Source organism: Patella vulgata, chromosome 5, assembly GCF_932274485.2.
Source record: "Patella vulgata chromosome 5, xgPatVulg1.2, whole genome shotgun sequence".
Taxonomy (NCBI): Eukaryota; Metazoa; Mollusca; class Gastropoda; family Patellidae; genus Patella; species Patella vulgata.
This window is the reverse complement of record NC_065883.2, coordinates 19689007-19700718: the sequence shown is the minus strand read 5'-3', so window position 1 is coordinate 19700718 and position 11712 is coordinate 19689007. Positions and strand designations below refer to the sequence as shown.

At 34.3% G+C, this 11712-nt stretch overlaps 1 protein-coding gene across 1 annotated transcript in view; it reads right to left on the bottom strand.

Annotated features, from left to right (window-relative positions):
* Nucleotides 1-7006: 7006 nt before the first annotated feature.
* The window catches only part of LOC126821450 (neuroglobin), a 78581-nt gene continuing 73875 nt past the window's right edge, over nt 7007-11712 (bottom strand). The window contains exon 3 of the mRNA XM_050549871.2: nt 7007-11278. Coding sequence (XP_050405828.1) covers nt 11102-11278 — 177 coding nt within the window. The 3' untranslated portion in view covers nt 7007-11101. The remainder of the gene's footprint in view (nt 11279-11712) is intronic.

Here is an 11712-nt window from a genome sequence, read left to right as displayed (position 1 = left end):
TGACATTTCTATGTCAACCTAAGATGTTAAGTTTAATTTGCTGATCAAGCTCTCGGTATAACCCCCGTTCAATAAATTAAATGACACATATTTTCAAATGAAATTGACATAACACTTAAAATTGCATCAGAGAGTCTGCATTATACTATCTCAATGGAATACCAGCCTCTCTACGAAGAGGAAAATTGGCGTGTTCGTGGACATTAAAGGAATAAATTGTTTTAGCAAATAAGGCCCGTCAGTTCATACACGTTAAAAAGTAATTTTCTTTTTTTTTTTATAAACAATATTTTTTTTCAGATTTATCTAAAACAAGACTGGTTGTAAAATCTTTTGATTTCTTTGTCTTAGAACGTCGACCAGCTATGGAAGAACGGACATTGGTGTGCATGTAAAAGTCCGAACAATATTTCACTCATATTCACTCATAGCGTATTATCACCTGCATTATTGTCTAAAGAACACCTCTCAGCGCTTATTTTTCTCGAATTAATTACTGACAATCATTGTTCGCGTTTGGAGCTTTGATAATAGAAAATCGTAGAGACCAAGCACAACAAACGCTGAAATTCATAGGATAAAAATTGTCCGATCAGAAGCCTAAAACTACCCAGATTTTCAAAGTAAAAAATTATTAAAGTTTGTTAAAATTACCTGAATGAAAGGCTGCCTGTATCTTACCTGTCTTCAAAAAGGGTTTATTATCTAGCCGTCCGAGAAGGTTATCTTAAAATTACCTACCTACACACTGTTTTTGGTAATGGCCATCTCAGAAAGAGGATGCGCATCTGCTATGAATTGTAACCTCTGCAATGGACCGTAGAATATACACAAGCTGGTTTGGCTCATAGATGCATGTGGACGCTACGTTTTTTCTGGTTCAACGTCACCGGAAATTTTAAGCTAACTTATCGTTCGCCACGTGTATATACTCTACTAAATGAATACGACATTAGGATTTATCTACAATAAAGAAAATATGTAACGAGCGCCACTACAGAAAATCAGTCATTTTAGTAACAATTAAATTGGAATTTAATATATAATAATATCTTGTATTTTGTGTTCATGTTTTATTGTTAACTTTTTGCGGAAATTATTCTTATATAGATGATATTGTATGTATATAAACCACACATGTATATAGTGAATTTTTATTAGTTAAATGTTAAAGGTAACCTATTGTATGTTTTTGTTTTGCTACTACTACTAAAAAAAATTAATAAATATTATTATTATTATTATAATAATAAATAATGCATACTGTTCTATAGTTTATTCTCGAAAAGCCCAGTCTCTTAAATTATGAACTCGCCTGAGTTTGTAATACCAATAGGCAAAAATTCAGTAGTCAAATCGATATGTAAGATCATTTTCACGCGTTACATGCTTCGTCTGCTCGCTCATTTTATAAGACACGCTATATAGTTAGTCAGAATGTTCAGAAATTTCATCACCCCATATGCATTCGAAGAAAATGGTTGTTTCCACATATTAAATAGCAAACTAACATTTCACTTAAGCCCGTAGCTGGTGGTAGTGGCGGGGGCGGGCAGCCCAACCAATGTCACTCGGCTTTATGGGGCGTCTATACTGATATGGCCACGTTGGTCAAATGGAAAAGGCGCGGTTCGGTGCCCAGAGGGTGGGGGCCAGCTGTCCCTTGCCCCCCCCCCCCCCGCTAGCTACGGGTCTATCACTCCAGCTGAGGCCATTAAACATTCAGATGTCAAAAATGTTGATTTTCTCTACCATGCTATAAGATGCGTGGTTTACAGCAATGAGATGAAACGGGGTTTAACGTCCTAGTTTTCTGCACCAACTGGGCCATACAATGCGGCACGGGGGCTTGTTTCTTGGACACTGGCGTTTCTATCTACTTTTCATTTAATTCCAGCTGTCCAGTGTTCTTTTGTATGCACGCCAAGAAGTATACTTAAAATGCAATTTTAATAGATTTTAGTTAAAATTACTTGCACCCGCGCAGTGCACATATTCGGTGAGGGCATTTCGAAACTGATTCTTTGAAAATGCCAAAGTGCCACACTCCTTATTGGATAATGTCTATCTATCCTACTAAATTAAGATGATTTTTCCCCAATATAAAATACTCTTGGCTCCTATATACCAGTGGTTGCCATGCAAGATACGCCCACATTTTCCAAGAGATGGATAGAGAACAAGTTAAAAAAATGTGATTTTTCGTACAATAACGGGCCATAATCCAGGAAGTTATGGACTCAGATCTTCGGGATATAAACATATTTTAAGTTTCAACAGGTCCACAATGTTGATCGGGCAGTACCGATCTGATTTTAACTAAATTCGTATTCAACGTTTTTTGAAAATTGAATACAAATTGTGACTTCTAGCGGGCGCACAAGCTCAAAATGCGATTTTTCGAAAAATCAGGGGCCATAATCCAGCAAGTTACCTCGAATTTGCGCGATTATCGAAAGAAACCAAGACCGTTGTGATATAAACATAATTTTAAAGTTTCATCAAATTCGGATCAAAATTGTGGCCTCTAGAAGCTCAACAACCTTGACATACAATATTTTTACACTATTTGTCATTTTGTGAGGCAGTTTTGGTCCGATTTTCACGAAATTCGAAAGCGTTTTTCTTTTTTTTTTACTTTTTTTTACATCGGATTATAAGTGTGACCTGTAGAGGGACCACAAGCTAAAAACGCGATTTTTCGTACAATCAAGGGCCATAATTCAGGAAGTAATAATCCGATATGCGCGAATATCGACAGGGACGAAGATCTTTGGGTTATAAGCATGTATTTCAAATTTCGTCAAAATCGGATAAAAATTGTGACCTCTAGAGTGTCCACAAGCTAAAAACGTGATTTTTTGCGTACATTCAGGGGCTATAATCCATGAAGTTATGGTCCGATACATGCCAATTTCGAAAGGGACCGAGATCGTTGCGAGATACACCTGTATGTCAAGTTTCGTTAAAATCGGCTAAACATTGTGACCTGTAGAGTGTCCACAAACAAAATGTAGACGGACGGAGAGGGGCGACGACAATATACGTCCACATGAAAACGTGGGTGTTTAATAACTTCTCTAATTTACGCTGTGATATTAACGAAAGCCTCCATTAAGAAATAATAATAAACATATGATATTAAAATTTAATTTCAAATAGGCCTATAACATTTTCAATAAAGTCATTTGAGATTATTGATATATCTTTTTACAAATCATGATAACCACAAAACCATATGAGTAAATACTTTGCATATGGCATGCATAGTATTATAGTATGTATAGTTTTGTGAAACGCCATTTTTTTAAGTTAAGATAAAATTTTAACTTAAAATATTTTTTAGTGGATTTTATCTAAAATGCTTAAAATCGTTTTGTGGAACGCATCTATCTTAAGTTAGGATGGAATTTTAGTTTAAGACGATTTTAAGGAGAGTCAAAGTTTTATGAAACAGTGCCCCGGACCTCCTATAATTATCACTATAGTGAAACAGTACTAAACATCCCACAAAACATACTCTACCACCCTTTAAGATGTCTGTATTAATCTGACCGGTAAAATAGTTGTCAGCAACAATAAAATAAAAATCTAGACCAACCATTTCACAGTTTAAAAAGCATAGAAAGTAAATTACATTTTTAAAGGCAAAATATACATTTAACGTGCTTTTTGCTCACTTGGTTGTGTTCTTTGTTTAAAACTAATTACAAAATCTACTATTATTTTAGTTCACTGGGCTAAAATATCCCGGGATGGGCCTCCCGAGTTTTTAAACCCGTGTGTTTGGAAAGAAGAAAACTGTCGGATAGGACAAAAATAGATTAATCAATGCACATAAAAGAACCCTTGACAGTTCAACAAAGAATAGGTAGGAAACACGACTCGTTGCAAAATTCTATTTCCTACTATGGTAGTATGAAAAGAACCGAACTAACATATTGATACAACCTTAAACACCACGTCATTGAGATCTAAGTCATCCATTGGATACCTGTGTTTCAAATAAGCCGAAGGCACCACAAGATAACATTCACGGAACCCGATAACAAACATTTGCTAATGAAATTACGTCATTGGGTACTAACGATTTATTATTCATACATATCGAATCCAAAGGTTAAAGGTAACGAGTGGAGGAAAAAGTCGATGGGCGTCTATAATTAATATAGCTATGTTCATATACCACAACCAAATAAATACATTTTGTGCAATCTTCGGTGTTTACGTTCTCAGTTTGTATTAAAATCTGCAACTCTGTTTCCGATTACATTAGTGTATCATTACTCTGTGATAAGCAATATGGATAGCATTTTAAACGTAAATATATTTTTGAAACCTTCAGATCTGCCCGATCTATTTTCGTACCCCCAACGGCATTTGCTAATTTAAGATACTTTTGATTTATGGTGATTAATAGTAACAAAAGAACTGGTTGGTGGGGCGTTCAAAGATCACTTCCTGTCTCTGCCCAAGCTCTTCAATTACCTACCTTTGCTCCCATAGGGAGAGAGAGAGAAATGGGGTTTAACGTCCACTTGACACAAACTAGGTCATTTCGGGACTAACATATGGTTTAATTTTATTTACATAATTCGCTTGCGCGTAGGGGTCTTTAGCAGTGGGAGGAAACCGGAGGACCCGGAGAAAACCCACGAGGTTGGACAGGCGACCCTACTCCTTGCCACGTACAACCGGGGATTCGAAACCACGCCAGTCGACTAAATGACTTTATGATACAACGCGCGCACGCTATCCATTCAGCCATCCAACCCCCCTTACATTCATAAAAACGAAAAACGCCAAAACGGAAGGGAATATATCTTCGGATATTTATGTGTGATACCTGTTTCTTCATAGGGCAAGGTAGAGAAAGATTAACCCAAAGTGAAACCAAAGATTCTTGTTGATGCAGAATTGGGAATTTACAGTTTATTTCAATGGCAACGAATACAAAAACATTTTCCGATACGTTTGGGAAAATATATCAGTAACTAAGTAGACCACTAGAAACATAGTCCACAAAGACCTTTTTTTTAGCACAGCTGTTTTTCCAATGAGAAGGTATTACAAATTACACACCCTGTCAACATGAACAAGCCAAGCAGAAATACTAAATGTCTGTAACTTCAATAATTACACTACAAGTCGACATCACAACCTTGGATTCACAACGGGATTCTAATATATAACTTGGTCTAGTTACCATGGCTTCATTTAAAAATCAGACAGACGAACACTAGCAATCGGTAAGCACATAACTTGACACCATATGGCATTTACACCAGTATACGAATTAAAGGATTTTAACGTTCACTACGCATTTAAATGTAAAATCTCGTGTGTTTTTTTTTCGTGCTCCGCAATACCTTTCTTCTCGGCACACAATAGTTACACTGGAGCCGGAACATTTTAGTCGTGTGACTGGTGCTCTAACAACCTATGACATGGGGCTAAAGACACGCCGACTTAATACAGCATAGAAAACCACTGTGGATGAGTATCTATTGATACAAACAAATATGTTGAGAGGGTTCGGATAGTTGGGTGACCCGAGTGATTATGATCCCATGCAAAGAGTATAGGGTTGTCTTCAGTGAAACCTCCTGTATTTCTTCCGGGTTCCCAATTTCCCCTCAACTGCTAAATATTCCTTATTGCTCTATTCATTTTAACCTTGAAATAAACCAAAATGGTTCTAAAAGCAATGTAATATGAATGTATATAATTATGTAAAGTGATGTATGTTCTAATTTTGAAAAGAAATGTATTGTAATTTCAAATCAATTATGTTCGGTGAAATGCGCGAACAGTTGAAATTGAAAGGCAGTCGTTTACACCTGCTTAGTCCATTCTATACGTTTTTTATTATTATTTTGTCATTTGTGAATCAGCCTTTACTAATTACTTCCACATTGTCTTGTAGGATATGTTTTTATTTGTTCATTACAAGCTGGCATTCGAAACCATACAATACACGACTCGTGTGCTGAGCATTAATGTTAATTGTGTCTTATATATTGGATTTTAGGATCCTATATTTTCACGTTAAGATAACAGCACAAACATTGATTGAAATTGTCCAATATCGAATGTCTTTAATTTCCAATATAATAGAGAATATTGAGTTAGATATTTAGCTCCTTTAATTGAAATAAAGATGACCCATTATGTTAGTCCCTAAATGACCTTGTTTTGAATGTGATGAATAGATAAGTAATCTAACCACATATCTCTCTCTCCCTCTTTCCTTCTCTCTCTGTGATACGCTTTGATACGGAAAACATTGTATAATACAGCTTCACTCGACGATTAATAGGGAACGATTGCTGACATACATACATTCTGTATATTGTAAATGGTTAGACGGTAATAAGTTTCGAATTTTGAAACAAACTGATTTGATGAAGTGCTATCGATTTATGGAATATGTCAAACCACATTTAATCAAAAATATTTCGGTTTGACTTATATTAGGTTAGTAAAGGTTTTAAATTGCTTTCGCTTTAGTAAATATTATCTAAAGACAAAATATAAACTGACACTTTGACATTTATTTAGTCAACAGTTCCCATATTAAATATAAAAAAGGCTACACGATTTATCAGTAAAAGGGACATTTTATTATTGATCCCTATAACAAAACTATTGAGGGTTAGGGTTGTGGAAACGGCTATTCAATTAAATAGTAAACTACAGAAAATGATACTCTGTGGTTGCACCTCATTTATATTTTATCCACACAACCAAATTACCCTCTTGCAACCACTTAATGACAAGAGTCTGGCAACCACTTAGTAAAACAAATCACATTTTAATTACATGTATTTGTACTGTAACACTTTCTATAAGACCAGATATCACTTCCCATCTTCTACCTAGTAGCTTCGATATCTGAAAAATACATCCAAACTATTGCTTTGTAATCAGTTATTGGGAATTCAGAGCTTTAAAATCTAGTTTCAGTAATGGTAATGGATAAAACACCAAGAAGAGTGTATTATTGAGGTTTGAAATGAATTTATTACAAGATAATCTATATTTTTATTGGAGAGTATTGACAATAAACGAAAAAAGAAACAATCATCTACGTATTACTTACATGTATATGTCATCCCCAGCAACCAGGTTATCTGTTCTATTTATAATACCATGTACACATAAGCCATAGCTATTAACAACAATACTATTGCCAGGTTTTATATATTCTGATAAGAATTGTATCACCGACATTGTAAGCCCATTTAGTTATCTCGGGTTTAAATGGGACACCCAATGCAAGAAGGCTTCGGAGGATTCTGACTTTCTTCGTGCCTCCCAAATGTTTCATAATTTATCTACATGAACGTTACAAACTACAAGAAGTTAAGGACACACCCCAAAGAAACCTTGGTTCCCTAGCAGTCATAATACTGTAGTGAGTAATGAATGTCGTTACTGGTGACTTCTTTAGACAAAACGTGACATTATATATACTGGTGGTTTCTTTATGCATAACCTGACATTATGTATACTGGTGACTCCGTTTACATAATTAGACAATGTGTATAATGGGAACGTCTTTATACATAATATGACATTATGTATAATGGTGACTTCTTTTTACATAATCTGACATTATGTATAATGGTGACTTATTTATTATACATAATTAGACATTTCTTATAATGGTGAATGCTTTATACATAATTATACATGGCATAAAAGGCACATACATATATTTATAAATGACACAAAGATTATCATGATCAATTTAATTTCCGCTAATCCTACTTGAGAAGATTGTATAGACAAAGCGATGTATAACATAGCGAATTCCTCTATATTTTAAAAGAAATCAATTAGGTTATAACGCACTAAATTGGAATAAATAATCCAGAATAATAAAGATGGAATCTATACAAAATAATAAATATTTCAGTATCTAGAAAGAAATGTAAAAACTAAAATACGTCCAATAGTACTTTCTTTAACTGAAATTAGAATCAAAAAACGTATTTCAGTCACATTTCAACTTATAATTGCCATTTAAAAGCTAATAGTAACAATCTCTTAAAAACCTGAGTCACTAACGATATCTACAAGTGCATATATTTCATCAATGAATTAATTTATAATAACACGTACTGCATTAAAATTTAGTATTACAGTCATTTCCTTTTTGCGATATGTCAAGCAGTTCTAGCTGGTTGAGTGGTAGGGTAGTGGGTTACGAGTTGTGGGGCTGTGACTAGAGACGAAATTCCGAAGTTCAATCGTATATCAATTGGTGTACACGTAAAGGAATCCTGAACAGTTGCAATTCGAAGAAGAGTAAGTGGAAACGCCATTACCCGTCCAAAGTCTTTGCACTCACATTGCACATGTAGGTAATGAATTTGGAATTATCGTATGTTCGTTTAAAAATGATCAACTCATTGTGTTGACAAAATATTAAAACACATTTAGTTCCACTAAAAAGCAAACCGGCATATATAATCCTGAACACGAGTATATTGAACTTTGGTATATTTAACTACATATTATATCATTCATAATAACACAACTTTATGGATTTACTACTTCTAGGTTTATTACATGCAACGTTTCAATACTCTTACAGGTATCTTTATCAAGCAATGATCAATAATGAATAATAACCTATATTTATAGTACATTCATGAGTAAGACAATAAAAACATAACATTAATTAAGAGTTATAACAACAACATTTCCCTTTGAAAATGACTTCACGATCTCTCTTATTAACAGATAAAACGGGGACTGAGGCCACCACCAAGGTTAAATAAAAATCATACTATTAATACCCCTTTAATACTATCAAGTTGTGTTATTATGAATATTATACCTCTACTTCTAAATGTCATTTAAGGATATTATATTATATCATATTAAAATACAGATGTGACGTCATCCTTTGATGATCGCGTGGAATTATTTCAAATAATGGTACGGGCAAATTGCCAATCATACATTATTTATACTAGTGAAATACTGGACTCGCGTGACACATTTCATTGCAAAAGCACGTGCAGAGTGTCTGTATTTTGTTGTTACAATATATAACTTAATGTCTCGCTCTCGACCATTAAACTGTACTTAACAAGTGTAACGCCTATAAAATTTTAAATTCATTTAGTAACCTCGCTAGTCCAGCCTAATATTTCTAAATAATATTAGTGTATATGTCGAAATTCGAGTCAATATGTATTGTTTAATGGTCGAGAGCGAGACATAAGTAATATATTGTAACAACATGAGGGTCGCGAGGCCCGAATGTTTTTTACAATATATTACGCAATGTCTTAAGCTCGAGACCATTAAACAACTTAAAATACAGACACTTGCACGTGCTTTGCAATGAAATACGTCACTCGAGTTCAGTATTTTACCAAGTTACGCTTGGCACATTGCCCGTACGATTATTTGAAATAATGGTACTCCAACATCAAAGGATGACGTCACATCTGTATTTTAAATATATCTAATACAGGTTCGTGGAAATGAAAAATATGATATACGTTTGTTTCAACATACTATGATCCATGCCGGAATTAAAGATACATTATACAAAAGCTAAATCTGCCAATTATATGTTATATAAACTATTATTTTGGCATTTATTCACATGAAAGGCCTGGGCTCAACTCTCTAGAACATGGGATGGCCGAGATTTAAATGGATTTGAAAACCTTTGAGACTTAACATTTAACGATAATCGAAAATGAAATTTAATAATCGAGATTTAAAATTTAACCATAAAATGGACAATCGAGAATGAAATTTTCAATAGATTCATTTTTCATTATCTATTTTTGAACAGCTCTTTTTTTCAAAATCTTATATATTCCGTCTTTAATAATATGTCCTAATATGCACGTGCAACAACCCGTAAATATTCGAACACCAGGCATTACCATTATTGAATCTGTTCTAGACAAGTAACGATCGACTAGACAATCACAGAAGAACAATTTATGGGAATTCTGAAAAAAAGTCAGTTTTAATAAGAATAGTTTCAGACTCCGTGGTATCAGCAGCGGAAGTCCTCGATTATTAATGAAATACAAAAAAAAGAAAAAATATGTCAAGTCGTAGATTTTCCATGCAAGATATTTAAATGCGGTATGTATGATATGAATCGAAGACTAAACCTATGTATTATAATCATTAAATTCAACATAAATGTACTTGATGTTTTAGAAAGATTGCACATTTGTAAACGACGTAAACCTGTTCAAATATCTTATCTTCTCAGTGGTGTGTATAGGGGTTGAAAGTATTGCCTTGTACAGTGGTGTGCATACAGTCCTATTTTATTTAAATGGAAAGTTTATTATTTTGTAATTGCTAATTTCTTCCTTTCTCATATTTGTCTAAGCACCTGGCCCTATACTTGAGTCTTCGGGGCAATGGTGTACAAGCCTTCCTATTTAATTTGAATATAAATTGTATTTCATAAATTTCTCCGTTTCTCATCAAGATCTGACCCTATACTTGAGTACTGGGAGTATAAAATTTAGGGGACATCACTAAGTTTCTGAACGCCCCTCTATCTTCTTAAGAGTACCCGTCATTAGCCCAGTGGGAGCAGAACAGTAGAACTTTAAACCCCATTTCATTTTTTGTATGTTAACCTATAAATAATCTTAATCTGAAATACGTTTACAATTATAATAAGATATCCAATAAAATATAAGTAATGAATGCTAAATCAAAGCAGGAAAGTAATATATATATATATATATATATATATATGTATCCCCTTTTTTGTTCAGCGACTTTTGTAATTCCATCTCTACTTCCATATGATCTCAAATAATCACATCATGCACACACTACACAAACATCAACTTGACAATAATCACAATTCAGGTCACTGGCACCATAAACTTGGCGTTTACATAAAATCTGTCCCCTCTCCACACACATTTAATTTGTATTAGGCTGTTATATCCATCATTTTGAATGTATATCCATTTTCACTTTTTGAATTTAACCATGTTTTAGTAAAACGCAAAATATTATTATTGATTAATCCAACATGGTTAAGTTTATCGAATATGTCGATGCACTTCATGTTTAGAATCATTCAAGAATATCACTTTAGTTTTTCCTTCGCTTCCTTGGCTTCCTTGGCCTCACGAGCCTCCACAAAACCGTTCGCCAGGGTATTTAAGATAAACGTTATTGCGATACTATATATTTTTTCAATAGATTCATTGCTTCGATCCTCCAGCGTGATCTTGACAGCATCCAAAAAGGGTTCTTTTATATTCTGAAAATATAAAAACAAATATTAAAACCCTGAAGCAATATTAGTCTAGATTTAGCAAGACAATTGTATTGTATGTCGCATTGTGATGATTTGTCTCATTGGATAAAAAGAACAAAATCTGTTTTCTTTAACCTCTTTCATACTAGATCCTCGGGAGACGCGATGTCTCAGTGTGTAAGGTGATGCTTCACTAACCAGGAGGTTCAAGGTTAGATCCCAATGTTGACAGAGGACGTCCCCCTTGTCAGTGATGCAAGGCGGGGGATCTGGCAAGGACGGGTGTCTAGTCGTTCGATAAAAACCCTAGATTTTGTGTGCTTATTTACGTGCACATAAACGAAACCCTGAATTCAATAGCTGTCCGGGAACAATGCCCCCCATAGCAAACAGCGTGGCCTATGTCCGTTTTCATTAGTTCCGTTGTTTTATTATTC